The sequence below is a fragment of the Lepisosteus platostomus genome, chromosome 4 (genome assembly GCF_059453375.1).
Source record: "Lepisosteus platostomus isolate fLepPlt1 chromosome 4, fLepPlt1.hap1, whole genome shotgun sequence".
In the NCBI taxonomy this organism is placed as follows: Eukaryota; Metazoa; Chordata; class Actinopteri; order Semionotiformes; family Lepisosteidae; genus Lepisosteus; species Lepisosteus platostomus.
In genome coordinates, this window is record NC_142614.1 from 8,300,564 (window position 1) to 8,315,727 (window position 15,164).

Consider the following 15,164-nt stretch of genomic DNA (forward strand, 5'->3'; position numbering starts at 1 on the left):
ACACTGAGTAACTAAATGTGGAAAGGAAGCTTAGCCGGGTGTCAAAAACCTAAGCAGATTCACATCTTTCCCGCAGAAGCAGCCAGGAATCAACACCACTACTATGATAGTCACAAGGAACACACTAAAACAATACCAAGCCACAATGAGTAGAGATCAGTGCAAATCCTTTATTCACACTCCATGCACAGCTTGGTATTCTGGATCCGAGGTCTAGATCTCCACACAGCCACCAGCACCAGAGCAGAGACCACAAGCACAGTGGAGGCAGCTACTACCAGCAGCCCATAGCTCAGGAACGGGGGTGCTGTGGAGAGAAGGGCTTAACTCAGTGGTCAGACACAGGGAACGGGATCAGACACTCAGCCTCACCCTCCAACCCCCTCCCTCACCTTCAAGATGGGAATCCAGTTGACCCAGAGCTGGAAGCTCAGATCCAACCAGGATCACTTCCCCACTGGACACCAGCACAGTTTCTCTGGAGGAGTCCTGTGCCACTCGAGCAACAGCTCTTCCTGCAAGAGGACAGGACAAAAGCATCAGGAAAGGATACACACAGCTGACTGGCGCACAACCGCCCTGTCCCCAGAGAACTCACTCCTCCTGCCACAGGTGGGCACACAGCGGTCAGTAGCAGTCGGCTGGCACACTGCCGCACTACAGTGGATGAACACCTGGAGAGAGCACAGCAAGGGTCACTGCACAGCCCAGGACCAGCCACCACCTCCTTCCCCACAAGCTGCTCCCTACCTTCTCCTTCAGAGGAACCTGAGAGGCAGGATCCACAAAAGTGAACATCTGAATCATGAAGCGCTGGTAGTGCGTTGGGTACGGCAGCCCTGAGGGGCCACCCACGGGGATCAAGGTGGTCTGGTAGTTGTCACCTCCATAGGGACACCTGCAAGGACAGCAACAGGGAGGGTGAGCCCTGCCACAAGGGGACACTACTGAGACAAGCCAGTCTGAGCCACAGGGGTCAGGTTACCCAGCAACCAGAAGGCTCCAGCTGGGCTGGCTGAGAGGACTGGGAGTGGAAGTGGCCCAGCAGTCCCCCAGGGTCAGGACAATGTTGGGGTCAGTCCTGTTCAAGATGTGGACCTCCACATACACAGGATCCCGCAGCACCTTGGTCACAGGGTAGTCCAGGTCACTGTAGTAGGAGTCATACAGCTCTCCTGAGGACAAGAGCAGCAGTCGGATTTAGCAGAAGCCCCACACACTTGGCTCACACAGCCCAAGGCCCGACAGCTACCTCTGGCAATCCTGAGCTCCACACGGAGAGGTCCTGGAGACACTGCCGGAAGGGGTGGGGAGACAGTGTAGACCACAGCCCGCACTGGAACAAGGTCATCGTCTGCATACCTGCACTGGAAGAACAGCCTGGAGAGAGAAGCAGGCAGTCATGGGATCCAGCAAGACCAGAGCACTCTGGGAAGCAGCAGCTGCTCACTCACTTGTAGAAACTGTCCCTTGTGATGGAGCCAGCAGGTCCCCCAATCACAGCAAATGTTGAGGACATCATGTTCTCATACACCACAGCACCACCTTCAGTCTGGAGGAAGGACACATGAACAAGGTCAGGAATCACCACAGGAACAACATCCTCAGCTGAAGGATCAAGCCCCTCACCTTCATACTGGTGCCACAGGCACTGACTGGGAACTGGAACATGGCAAAGCCAGCAGTGGTGCTAACAGGGCCACAGGGGGGACTCCTGCCCCCCTGCAGGCTGACTGAACCCAGGCTCAGCTGAGGGCTAGTGGCATTCTTGGACACAACCACCACAAACTGGCCATCCCTGGTGCACTGGACAGTCACTGGAGGAAAGCAAGAGCTGGTAAACCAAGCCTGTTAAGCTCATCATAGAAGACGCTCAAGATCCCAAAACCCACCTTCATTCCCATAGTAACAGCGATTTTGGCTGGTCACATCAAAGCAGCAATTTTTAGCTTCACAGTCGCTTTTACCGATAGTCAAGTTACCACATGCTATCTTATCACCGTCATTAACCAGGCACTTCTGAACCTGAGCTACAGACCAATCCAACACCAGCAAAAACAACACACTGTACAACCCCATCCTCCCTCTGATCATGAACTTCTCCACCGTGAAACTCGCCGAGGAACTGCAAACAAGCGGCGCTCAGCTCCTGAAATACTCGCTGCGCCCTGATCGGCTGAGGGCGGCGATTGGAGGGCTGTAGGGCCGGAGCGCGCGCACGAGGATTTCGGACACTCAGAGGGTCGTCAGACTCAGCTGATTAATCACGGAGCGTTCTGTTCGACTGGAACGAGCTATCATGCGCGTTAGACCTAGGTCTCCGACTCAAAACTAAATATGTGTGGCGTCTATTGCTTCTTTTAGTGATGACCTCGTCTCGATCCCTGAATGACTTGTTGTGTTTAGCCAGACGTAGCTCACACGATGCGATGATTGCCGCTTTCCCTTTTGTATTAGGCCTCGTGAAATCCGACTGCCGCTAGCTGAGATTTTTGTTTTTCCACTTTTCTTTTTGCTTTTAGCTAACTCGCTATTAGCGGGAGAGTGTGCAGTTTTGAAATGTTGTTCTGTTTTTCCCTTTTTCGCGTAGACTGGCATTGCAGATTAGATATCATGCGGGTTAGACTAATGTATCTGACTCAAAACTAATTTATGGCGTCTGTTAGTTAGGGTAACCATATTTTGTTTTTCAAGAAAGAGGACGGGGGGACGAACATCGACACTCGACACATGCCTCCAAAGTAATGAATCTTTATTACTTTTTCTAATCAAAAAATCAATTTAAACTCTAATTTTTATTACTCTTCTTAGTAAACTTTTAAACACTTGCAGGGATGCTCTTTCTCTTCCATATTGGCAAACAAGGAAAAAAAATATAGCCCTATTTTTAAAAGTTTTTTTTCCATTTTAACAAAAGTCTTAACATCTGAGGAAAAAATGAGGACATCATAACTTTTGCAATCAATGAGGACTTCTCCTAAATGATCGATTTGGCTCTACCTTTATTTCTAGAATTCATTTATAATCGTCAATTGATAATGTTTTAGGCCAGGCGTTTAACTTATTAACGTTCATTTGAATTTGAATTGAAAAGACGCAGAGTACATTATACTGCGTTTTTGCGCTGTATTACTAAACATCGTTTTTACAGAATGAATCGTTTTGCTCATTACTCTCCCCAACGAGCAGAAAAGTGAGATGTAAGAATATTTCAACATGAATTCGTCCACTGGTTTGGCGCGAATGTTTTCTTGAAAGAGCGCTAGAAAAACACGCGGCGGCTGTGACAGGGGCCAGGCGACTCCCCCGGCCAGCGGAGAAGGTTAAAGCCGCGAGTTCAGCGTTTTGTGCTGAAACCCCGGGGGAATACCGGGTCTCTCCCCTTGTGAAAGAAACATTCGTTTCCTTGTGACCGGTATGAAGCTGGATAATACGATACCCGTTTGTGAGTAAAATTCTACTGCTCCTGGGAAGGGCAGGAACAATCGCTCCCAGCACAGACGAGAAGCTCGGTCCCTAGCGTCCCCATGTAGTTTCACAGAAATTCCTACATTTTAGTCCCATATTCTACTGCCCAAAGGGACATGGATTCGTCCAATATACGTACATACACAGTACAGGGAAAATACGGCTATACGTAAATATACTGTAACGCTCTCAGCTGGGTCTTTACACCCACCTTTGATGTCCAATAGTCCTCTAAAGGGATCTGTATGCTAGATCTCCAACCATTTATGTATAATGATCATATACATTAGAATTTCATTCTAGACAAATTAAGGACCACATTTGTGCATCTAAGGTATGCATTTAATAGGTGTATGTTCAACATCTTCTCCTCAATAGATGAACAGCCCTAAAATCCTCTCTCCAAGGCTAAGGTGGAGATGGCACAAGTGCTCCTGCACTAGTGGGACTCTCCTCCAGGCAAGCTTGAAAGGGCAGCTGTTGTTCCCCCCGATTTGATGTCCCTGCTCTTCTGCCATTGAGCAGATACTAAGGAACAAGCCTGAGACTCCCACAGGAACAGCTGGTGTTCTTCCAAACCGCAGGTAGAGTCTGCTGGAGGAGCCGTAAGAAGAGTGGCCATAGCCTTAGACAGCACAGCATTCATACCCAACCCATACAGATCCGCCCCTCCAGCACAGCAAGAAGCAGCTCATGACAAGAGACCCTTTGCAACCAGTTTATTGCTCATTCACATCAAGTCAGTTCATGGGTTTGTGTTGCTTCCTCCTGCGCAGGACTGTCCCCAGCAGAGCAGCACAGACCAGCCCCACCACAGTCACCACACCAGCCAGGATCACAGCCTCCACAGGCAGGCCTGGAAAGAAAGCACAGAGGAGCCTCAGCAAGTGGGCACTGCCACAGAGAGGGGCCAGCCGACATGACAGCACCTCCTGCCAGTACCTGTGGACTTGCCCTCCTCTGCTCTTAGCTCGGAGCTCTGGCCTTCTGCCTCCACTGGCCTCTCAGCAACCTGCTCTTGCAGCACAAACACGGGACCAACAGTGGCATCAGCTTCCCACTCAGGTGCTGCAACAAGAGCAGGACAAGCCTGGCTGTAGACCACACTGCTTGACCCCCACTTTCCCAAGGAGATCCATGCCATGAGCGGCAGAGCAAGGGTGCCTTACCCCCTGTAGAAGCCAGGTCCCTCCTGCTCCTGCCACCCCAATACCTGGATCGTACACTTGGCACACAGCTCGAGTCACAGCAGCTGCAGACCTGGTCACTCCCATCCACTGATCTCCACCTACAGCAGGGACACAGGGTCAGAGCAGCTCCCTCAGCTGAGCACCGGCTGGACACAGCAGCCCCCTGCCTCCTCACTGACCTGCTGCCCTCAGTGTAGCAGTCCTTGTTCAGGGAGTCCACACTCTGGGAAGCAGGAGTCACCTTCAGGTGGCAGGTGATGTAGATCTGCCAAGAGCACGAGTGGATCAAGCTACACCCAGGCCTCCATCTGGGGCTTGTAATGGAAATGCTGTTCCACAACCTTCACAAACCCATAAAAGCAGAAGGATCAAGTACTCACTGAGCTCCTGGCATCCTGATAGAACCTGAAGGCATCCAGCTTCATCTGCAGCTTGGTGTCCTGGGTTCTTGGCATGAACTGCGAGCTGGAGCCTGTGGATTTGGCATCAGTCAGGCACCTGAAAGGAGAGAAGGCAGTGTAGAACTGGAGAGACGGCAGGCAGTGTTCACTAGCTCAAGCCACCCGAGGTCACACCCACCCTTTGTTCTCAATGAAGGAGTAGCTGGGGGTGGAGGTCTGGTCAGGGACCAAGGTGGCCACGCAGCTGTCCACAAAGAGCCGAAGGGGCTGGTGGTTGGCCTGGGTGACGGAGGCTTCGATGTTCAGGACGTCCCCCAGGTAGAACACATTGGAGGACCTCTGGGAGCGCCAGTCATCTGGATGGGAAAGGAACCCCAATCTCAAGCACAGATCCCATCGATCCAACTGCACTGGCTGTACAGTCACACCATGCTTCATCTCAGGGGAGACCTACCACTCATGAGGCTCAGGGAGAAGTCCAGCAGATCCTCAGCAGACTTGGTGGAGGTGTAGGGGACCCAGGTGGGCTTCAGGGCATTGCTGCTCACATTGTGGAGCCTAGCACACAGGAGGCAGGTGTCAGCAGGGAGTCAAGCTCCAGGCAGGCAGCCCTGCTGCTCCTCCAGGACTCACCTCATGTACTGACACTCGATACCCACAACAGCGCCATTCGTTCTCACTATGGGGGTGTTGGCCAGCGGCTTCGGGGTGTAGTTGAGAGAGAAGCTGTACACCAGTTGCTCGTCCACGGTCTAGACAGATCACAGATCCAGTCACCCAACAGCCGAGAACCCGAAGCAGCCCAACCGCAGAACCACTTCTTACCTGCAGCACACTGCGACACGCCTGCAGCTCAGCCTCGAAGATCAGGAGCTGCGCCGCAGTGTCCTGCCTGGTGACCGCACAGTCTCCCAGGCTGAGATCCGAGGCGTTGATCAGCTGCCCGGTGCCGAACAGGTCTGTCTTGACCTGCACCACGATCGTACTCTCCCCGCACTGCGCCGACACAGCCCGGATAACCTGCTGCTTCTGCTGCCGTGGCAGCAGAGGCGAGTCCAGAAAGGCGACCCCCTTGCGCCTGACGCCGGATTGGACGTTAGCGCGGGCGCGCCATTGCGCAGCATCACACAGAACTGCGAGGAACAGCAAGGTCAACAGCCGAAAGGAAAGACCACTAGAAAACCACATCTTGAAATGAAAACAACCCGCAAAACCACGATACCTGCTTTTTGCGAGCTCCTTCCTTTTAAAGCCATCGAGACTTTCGCGCGTGATGACGTTGAGGTTCGCAGAGTGAAGATTTTCACGAGGACCCGAACTCTGTCGGCTCACACGCAGGAGGACAGGATATTGAATCAACCCCGTGGAAATGCAGTTGAAGTGGAGGACGACCGCGGAGACAAAATTCTCCTGACTAGACTGGTTCTTGTTTCCAGTGAATATTCCTACTGTACTACTCTACACTACGACTGCAGCTTTATCTTCCTATACACGTCCGCCCTAACATTTTCCCTCACATCATTTGCCGATTGATTGGAACACGACATCAATGAACCAATCTGTCGATTGAGCCACAGTTTAATAGATCTTGTATATACATCTCGGAGCTACTGCTTTATTAAAGTAATTATATCATTCTACTGTCGTACCTTTTATTATCGTAAACGTCCAGTTTTCTTTTTAATTTTTTTTTGGGGGGGGGGGTTGTTTTCGCTGTTTGCGTGAGAGCAAAGAGACAGCTGAGTGTGCGACATCATGAACAATGACGAAATGGACGTCTTTTGTTCTTTCAATATCGGTGTCGAAACCGAAACTATTATCTCCTCCTAATCTGTGTACAGTAACACTATCGATGTGACGCGAGTTTCATCCGCCATCCTTATTGAGATGTGTGCCGAAGTGTTTTACAATTGAAGAAAAATTAATGACGCTCATTGCCTGAAACTGTTTTTCTGTTTACCACAGAAAACACACACTGTCATTTGCGCTACACTGAAAGCTGCCAGGCTGTTACAGAGACGAGTTTGTTAGCAGCTGGGTCGCTGTGCGCCAGATCCTGTCCTGACAAGCAATGGGCGCAAGGCAGGTCACACCCTGGACAGGACACCAGTCCATTGCAGGGCACACACAGCCACAGACATGCGCACACTCACACCAGAGTCCATTTTCTCAGAAAGTAGAATGTGTGGAGGAAACTAGAGCATCTCGAGAAAACCCACCCCAAAATGGGGAGAACATACAAACTCCACGCAGATGGCACTGCTGGAAGTGAAGCCAACACTCCAGCACTGCGAGACAGCAATGCCTGCCACTGCCCACGGTGCCAGCCTGCCTTGATATAATTTCTGATATTAAACCGTTAAAGGTTTTCTATGTCTTGTGCGTTCGTATTGAAATTTGTTCCAACATGCTTGGCGTCCTTTTGATATCCCGTCCTTTCTCGAAAGACCATGGTCAGCTCACAGCTCTTGGGGACCCTGGTTTAATTCCGAGCTGGGGCACCTTCTGTGGGGCGTTTGTACTGTATGTCCTCCTTGCAGATGTGAGTGCTTGGTGTGCTGTATAAGCACCAGAGCACCTCAGTAGTGAGGGATATGATCAGGCTTGGGTGGTGAGGTGATTAACGTACCAAATGTCAAAGTGTGATGTCGCTGCTACAGAACTCCAAATGCACAGATAAGTGCAATCTTGGTTTTTTATTAACTGGAAAACATAAAACGGCTCTACATACAGTATGATTTGATACAGCAGGAATTAGTCATATGGAAAAACAAATAACTGAAGATACTTTACAAACCACTTAACTGTAACATCAACTATTTCTCATCTGAAGAGTAGGAAGCAAAGGATCAGCGCCCTTGGAAATCTTGGTAACAAAATAAATTAATTGAAAGTATCACAAAATTGTATGAATTCTGAATTAAGCACAAAATCAAGTTCAAGTTCAAGTTTATTGTCATTATACTCATATACAGGTATATGGTATAACGAAATGCTATTTAGCTAGCTCTCAGACGATACGTAGTACAAAAAAAACAACAATACAATTGTATAATAAAAGAAAGACCGAGACAACAGGCAGTGTGCAAAACAACAAAAAGGTAACAGGTAATGTGCAAAAACAACATCAGATGTGCAAAAACATGCATCGACAGAATGAAATAAAAGGATAGAAATTATGGGGAGTGAGCTTTTTGACATGTAAGGTAGAGGTAGATTTCAATCTGTGTTTGAGTCTTTGGTAAGAAAGAAGGCACTGTGAGGTTCAGATCATAGGTGAGAGGTGAGAGAGGCTGGGAGTTTAATAGTTTGATAGTGCGGGGGTAAAAACTGTCTCTGAGTCTGGTGGTCAGGGCCCGAATGCTCTGGTACCGTTTTCCAGATGGTAGAGGGTCATACAGTCTGTAGCTGGGATGTGTGGGGTCTTTGACGATGCTCAGAGCTTTCCTCAAGCACTGTCTATCATAAATGTCCTGTATAGATGGGAGGGCAACCCCAGTGATGGACAGTTTTCACCACCCGCTGTAGGGCTTTGCGGTCAGCAGTACTGCAGTTGCCATACCACACTGTGATGCAACCTGTCAGTGTGCTTTCTGTAGTGCATCTGCAAAAGTTAGTGAGGATCTGGGGACATAGCCTTCTTCAACCGTCTTAGGAAGTACATGCGCTGTTGCACTTTCTTGATCAGACAGGTGGCATTGAGAGACCATGTGAGTCTCACAAATCACAAGCTTTGTGAAAGTATTGCATGGTTCACCATTGTTGTTGCAAAGCCTTGGGCTCGTCACAGGCAAGAGCGAGAGTTAACGAGAATTGTGACGTGAAGTGGCCCTTCCTGCTCACTAGTCACTGTAATGACTAATGTAATACAATGGACGAGCACCTAAAAACAGGTTGTCCAGCAGATATTCCACTGCAGAAATGTTCCAATGTGATGCAGTTAACAAGTAAGTATTTTTCAGCAAAACCATCTCAAAGTCAAGAGCAATATTTTTTTTGGATTAGAACAGATATACTCAAAAACCTGCAATGAAATAGGGGCTGCTTCACCTCACGAGATGTTTTGTTTCCTTATTCTGAATTGCAGACAATGATAGCAATATGATGCTACTCATACCGGGAAATTCTATTTTTTATGTAAATAAGAGGTTTTAGAAGTTGCTGTGTAATTTTACTTGCACAGTGGTTTGAAATGCACTCATCAATTCCCATTTTTTCTAACCCCAAAACCTAAAAATAACATTGCAGTTCCCCTTTCAAGAGTGGATATGTTGCTTAACAGAAGCATATGGTGTCTATAAACTAATCTACCAGCTACTACTGTCTCTTTACTAATCAGCAAGATCATAGGACTAGTGACCAGAGAGCAGCCCTGTTGCTGCAGTGCAGACTTACCATGTCCCAGATCACCCAGTGTGTCTGCAGTGTTCCTTCCTAACAGCACTTAACCTAAAGGAGCTTATTGGCTCGATTGTAGCAGTTCAGTTTTATTAAGATGGTTATGCTGTAAAGAGGGCATGCAGTAGGGAAGCTCTTGAATTTCTGGTCTGCCTATGTCCTCATCCTTACCTATGGATTCAGATGGTCAAGAGCTTATGCTGTCAACTGAAAGAATGGGATCATGGATATGAGTTGCAGAAATGAGGTTTCTCTGGAGGGTTACTGGGATTGCTCTCTGTGACAGGGGGAGGAGCTCAGCAGTCTGGGAGAACCCTGGAAGAGTATCGCTGCTCCTCCGGATCAAGAGGAGCCAGTTGAGTTGGCTCAGGAATCTGGTAAGGATGTCACTCTTTGGGCCTCCCACCGGAAGTGTACTTTGTATATGGGCGATCCATGACACACTGGAGAGATTATATCCATTGACTCATGTCCAGCTGGTGCCCAAGCTGGGCACCATCGGAGTTGGATGCTGCATCCCTGCCATAAATCTATGAGGGATTTTGCAGATACAGCTATCATTTAGGAGGATTTGCTGGTCTACAGCGATCCACATGGTTTACTAGCACACAGAAGGACATAATGGAAGACTTAATGCTCCACATCTAGTACTTTTTCAGAATTGTATAATGTTAGCATACCCAGAGGGGTTGGGCAGCCAATTGACCTTGGACCCCTAGAGGTTTTTTTTCCCTCATTACAGAGGAGTTTTGGATTCCTCTCATCCTTTCTGCTTCCACCACCACCCCCCCCCCTTCTGTATTGTAATGTCATGCATTGTCATACAGCTGTTAAGTGCCACAGGGCAACCCTGTGAAAAGGTGCTATATAAAAATGCATTGACTGTTGCTGGGGAAAGGGAAGTCTGGTCTGTATGGCACAGCCTATTACTGCACCCCTCACCAGGAGTCAGCAACTAGAAAATAGGTGTCAAAAGATGGAAGACCCTCATGATTCCATTCTCACACCAGACATGCATTTTCTTACTGATGCACCAGTTCACAAAATGCAGGTATAACCCACTCCTGTAGATTTGGGACAGAGAAGACCTACTGGAGAAGTCAAGGGATCCTCAGAATCAGTATTCTGAATGTTAAGGAAACCCACAACTGTGGCTAGTTGTAGTTTGGCTACCATTAAGTGTTTAACAGTGTCCAGCACAGCACTCTCCCATGGCCATTTGCCTATGTTAAATTAGGCAAGCAGTTGCAGTCCTGTAGGACAGCAAACAGATTTAATATAAAACTACCTTAAAACCAGTTCCTCCAGCCTACCAGTTACCAGCTTGCTTTTGCAGCTTAGTCTACCCAAACCTTCTGCATGGAAGATATGGTTCCACAAGAAATTACATGGATTGGCTATTAAGAGAGCCTTTCAACAAGAGAAGCTGATGCTAGTGTCACTTGGAGATTTGTGTTCTCCTACATACCTAATGCTGGGGCTTCAATTTTGATGCTCTGCCACATTTGTTTGAATTTTATTCTGAGGTAATGTACTCCAGATTCCATTGATGCCTTTAGATATCAAGTGGGTCTCAGTGTTATCTTCTTTGGTCAAAAGCCTTTAGTTTCAGCCTGCCCTGTAACTAGAGGATTCAGGCATCCATGGGCAAATGAAGTTCCTCACATTTCCTAAAGAAACATGCACATTTATACCATCACACCCCCAATTTACTCCTTAATATAGAAAAAGGGAAGTCCAGTTTTAATTATGTTTTTTTTTTTATTTAGCACATAGCACACATGAGGTTATGCATAAAGACACAGCAAGACATCTTTCAGCCAAAACCAACTCCACTTGGATACATTGGGGAAGGGGCAAACCTCAATGCAAATTCATTTAAGTACTTGGTTGAGCCAAAACACATCCAGGTACTCTAAGCTGGAGTGTCTGATGGAGGTCTAGTATCCCATCACTCCATCCATGATGGACAGAGGCCCAAGCATAGAGTCACCCTCCCACTCTGATCCTGCAACAGAGAACAGGCATCAATCTCCACCCTAGAGACGGTGGTAACAAGCTCAAGAGCAGATGCTGCACAAGGAAAACTCACTGATCTTGGAAGATGAGTCCCCCCTCTTCCAGCGGAGGAAAGCCCGAGATCTGAAGCCATTCCCACAGCTGGAATCACAGCAGCCACAGACCCGATTGCTCCCATCTGCCGACTCCCACCTAGGAGAGACACTGCATGAGGATCCACACAGGGGAGACCAACAAGTCAATGGACAACTGAGACCCACCTCCCACCAGTATAGGAGCAGGCTTTGTTCTTCATGTCCACTTGGGAGACTGGAGCCACTTTCAGGCGGCAGGTGATGTAGATCTGGAACAGACCAGAAGCTCACAGTCAAGCCACACCAGCTCAGATTCCAGTTGAACAGAGGCTGGAAAACTCACTGAGCTCCGGGGATCCCGATGGAACCTGAAGGCATCCAGCTTCATCTGCAGCTTGGTGTCCACTGACCTTGGCATGAACTGAGAGTTGGAGCCGGTCACTCTGGCATCAGTCAGGCACCTGTAATTACAGCAAGTGGGCATGGAGAAGGTATATAACCTGACCTACTGGGGCTTAGGCCCACTAGTGGCATTTAATGCACACCCATATTTCTCAATGAAGGAGTAGCTGGGGGTGGAGGTCTGGTCAGGGACCAAGGTGGCCACACAGCTGTCCACAAAGAGCCGCAGAGGCTGGTGGTTGGCCTGGGTGACGGAGGCTTCGATGTTCAGGACGTCCCCCAGGTAGAACACATTGGAGGACCTTTTGGAGCTCCAGTCATCTGCATTAAATCAGACACATTAGGCTGATTAATAGAAACCTGGCCTTCAGCAATCATGGCTTCCTAATCACCATCTATAGATTGACTTCATTACTGTTCTCTTCCCCATCAAGAGAAGAGGCAGGTCAAGTGTACGGTTGCACTTCCGCTGCATGCATCCAGGTAGAGGAGGGGACTCCCCTCCCTGACCTGTAATGTACAGTGCTTTTCTGGACACTCCAACTCTCCTATACTTGGACTTTGAGTGAAGTCAAGTCTCCTGCACATCCCCCTCTGCCAATGGCCAGCAGGATCTACAGAAGCACATTAAGAAAAAGAGTACCGTTCATGAGTGTCAGAGTGAAATCCAGGACATCCTCTGCAGACTTGGTGGAGGTGAAGGGGACCCAGGTTGGCTTCAGAGCATTGCTGCTCACGTTGTATCTCCTAAGAATGAACAGGAGACTCAGGATAGTTTACCCATAATGCCAAGACCAGGGGTGGGTTAAAACCCAGGGCTGCAAGCAGCTCAGACGTTTCGGTTCAGGCCAGCAAACACCACCCACCTGGCATAACGGCACTCGATGGGAATGGCTGCGCCGTTCATCCTTATAATTCCGCCGGGAGAGGGGGCGGGCGTGTAGAAAAGCTGATTGGTGTAAATCAGCAGCTCACCCACAAACTAGGAGCAGAACAGGAGATCAGCGTGGACTCGCGAGTCGGAAGCCGACAGCAACAACAGTGCGCCTACACGAGCTTTTAGAGAATACCAGGGCATCGGCGCAAGGCAACCGAACAGAACCATAGCGCTGCCCGAATCCGCATTCTTCTCCAGTGCCTCACCCTCCTCGCACAGGAGCTGCATTCGCAAAGGACCCGCTACTATTCCAAGACCCACCCTTGTCTTCAGTTCAGCCGTAGCCCCTCACAGTGCGGCGCCCTAGGGCTTCGGTTTCTTACCGAGAGCGCGGTGCCGCAGTCGCTCAGGTTGGCGCGGATGAGGAACGAGCCCCCGGACCCGGCCGCCGCCGCCGCGCCGCAGGAGCCGCCAGCCGAGAGTGGGCCGAGCCGCAGCTCCTCGGCGCGGACGGGCGTGCCGATGCCGTAGAGGTCGGCGCTGACCGTGATATCCACGGTGGCCTCGTGGCACTGCACGGTGACGGTCTTAGACGCCGCGCCGGCTCTCCCCTCACCCTGCAGGAAGTGGGAAGCCCGGGTTTGCGCTTGGCCGTGATGGTGCCCAGCGAGGCGGAATCTCCCGCCGGCTTTAGAACTGGGCTTCGGGATGTGAACGTCCTTGTGGTGAGTTCGCCAGCGGTAGCCGTGAAGTGAGCTGCACATCAGCAGCACAACCCCCAACACATAAAATGCTTTAGTTAAGCTCCCCATTTCGCCACACTCAAAACTAGGATGTGTTAAAACTACCACAGACGATAACTTCTGCTGCCCTGGTTCTTATTTATACACGGCAGGACAGCGGACCTGCTGGCTTAGACCCAGGTGCGAATGCGCTCCGGCTGCCTTGCTCTGATTGGTCTATTTGGAACAAGGTTCTCTGCACTCCAATCAGTTAATTGACACCGGATGCCGTTGAACGTGTTCTCATGCAACGCAGCTGAACAGCAGAATAGTGCTACAGCTTTTAAAAAAGTTTGCTGGCGCAAGTAGATTGCTGACTACTTTTACCACAAGCTTGGAGTAAGAAAGGCACTTGCGGTTTGTTTCAAACAAACATGGATTATGATTAAGGTCATATATAGAGATTTTATTTATACCCTATTTACATAAAAATGGAATCTAATGCAATTAATTTAATCATGTTATAATAGAGGTCATATGGTATCATTTTGTACATTCTTATAGCGTGCTATATAGGTAATATTTATACTATGTTCTAAAATATTTCGATTGGTTACATTGGTTTTATCATTTAATTAGCCTATGGGTTTATCTGAGGCGGCAGTTGTACAGTTGTGCTGGGATTCTTACTGAAAATTAGAATCCCCCCACCCGACCCCCCTCGGGATTTGAAATCATAGCTCTCCAGGTCCAAGTTTCAAAACCCCTAGCACTGCTGGAGCTTCATCCATTTTCTCCCAGCTTTCTCCCAGTCAGGGAACGGAGCCCCACGAGGCAAGCAGGGGGTCCCTGCAGAGGGTGATGGGAAACCTGCACATCACACGGCAAACCCAGATTCACACCCACTCACACCAGGGTCACGAGGGGAACATAGAGACTCCACACAGACAGCACCCCAGGTCCAGAATTGAACCCCAACGCAGTACTGCTAACCATTGTGCCGCCCCCTGAAGTTTTGTCAAATGCATGTCAAATTCTGCCATATGCTTTATGATGAGGTAATTTATTTACAAAATGTAATGGCCTACAAATCACGTTACACATTGATTAACAGCATTCCTGCTGAAGACCCCTATATTGTTTGAAACCTTTTGTGGTTTGCACAAAAAGCAATACAATATTAACCTTGCAGGAGTTACTTTTGAGTTTGCCTGAGAAAAACAGATCAGTCGAGGTAACTAAAAAAATAAGCAGTTTTCTTACAGCCGGCGTCCGACAGCTGACAAGTCTAGCCTGCTAGACCACTATTGACCACTAGAGACCGCCAAAAGACATGAAAATAGTTCACATGTTACATTGGTCTCGTTAATTGTAAAACTGGGTAACGGTTTAGGGTGCACATTCCCACATAAGCTTCTTTGTTTGGGTTATTTGTCAATGTAAAAAGATGTATCTGAGGTGTAAAGGTTGTTGTGATCAGGTTACATGGTATAGTGTGATAATGTGAATATCTTAGGCTGTAACAGCAGAAGGAGTTCAAACCATTCTCTTGTCAAGGAAGTAGTTTTGTGTATGCTCTCTGGGATTTTTAAATGTGGCTGCTCTCGGAGGTC

General features: G+C 48.8%; 3 protein-coding genes across 3 annotated transcripts; all 3 read right to left on the reverse strand.

The window, feature by feature from the left end:
• Positions 1–150: 150 nt before the first annotated feature.
• LOC148672403 (zona pellucida sperm-binding protein 4-like) lies at positions 151–2,147 on the reverse strand. The gene is made up of 9 exons (XM_088628128.1): positions 1,893–2,147; positions 1,630–1,817; positions 1,455–1,552; positions 1,253–1,380; positions 986–1,175; positions 751–898; positions 599–674; positions 393–515; positions 151–307 (listed from the first exon to the last, which is right to left on the reverse strand). Exons 1-9 carry the CDS (start codon positions 2,092–2,094, stop codon positions 171–173), a joined length of 1,290 nt encoding a protein of 429 aa, XP_088484254.1. The 5' UTR covers positions 2,095–2,147; the 3' UTR covers positions 151–170.
• Positions 2,148–4,172: 2,025 nt separating this feature from the next.
• Positions 4,173–6,262, reverse strand: LOC148672404 (zona pellucida sperm-binding protein 3-like). The gene is made up of 9 exons (XM_088627250.1): positions 5,885–6,262; positions 5,693–5,811; positions 5,514–5,617; positions 5,238–5,415; positions 5,039–5,156; positions 4,838–4,923; positions 4,638–4,756; positions 4,411–4,536; positions 4,173–4,324 (listed from the first exon to the last, which is right to left on the reverse strand). The coding sequence occupies exons 1-9, from the start codon at positions 6,245–6,247 to the stop codon at positions 4,209–4,211; spliced, it is 1,329 nt and encodes a 442-aa protein (XP_088483376.1). The 5' UTR covers positions 6,248–6,262; the 3' UTR covers positions 4,173–4,208.
• A 4,936-nt stretch (positions 6,263–11,198) lies between these two features.
• LOC148672405 (zona pellucida sperm-binding protein 3-like) lies at positions 11,199–13,693 on the reverse strand. Its single transcript, XM_088628129.1, has 7 exons — positions 13,213–13,693; positions 12,819–12,934; positions 12,596–12,699; positions 12,096–12,273; positions 11,894–12,011; positions 11,737–11,819; positions 11,199–11,668 (listed from the first exon to the last, which is right to left on the reverse strand). Exons 1-7 carry the CDS (start codon positions 13,639–13,641, stop codon positions 11,518–11,520), a joined length of 1,179 nt encoding a protein of 392 aa, XP_088484255.1. The 5' UTR covers positions 13,642–13,693; the 3' UTR covers positions 11,199–11,517.
• Between the last annotated feature and the right edge of the window lie 1,471 nt (positions 13,694–15,164).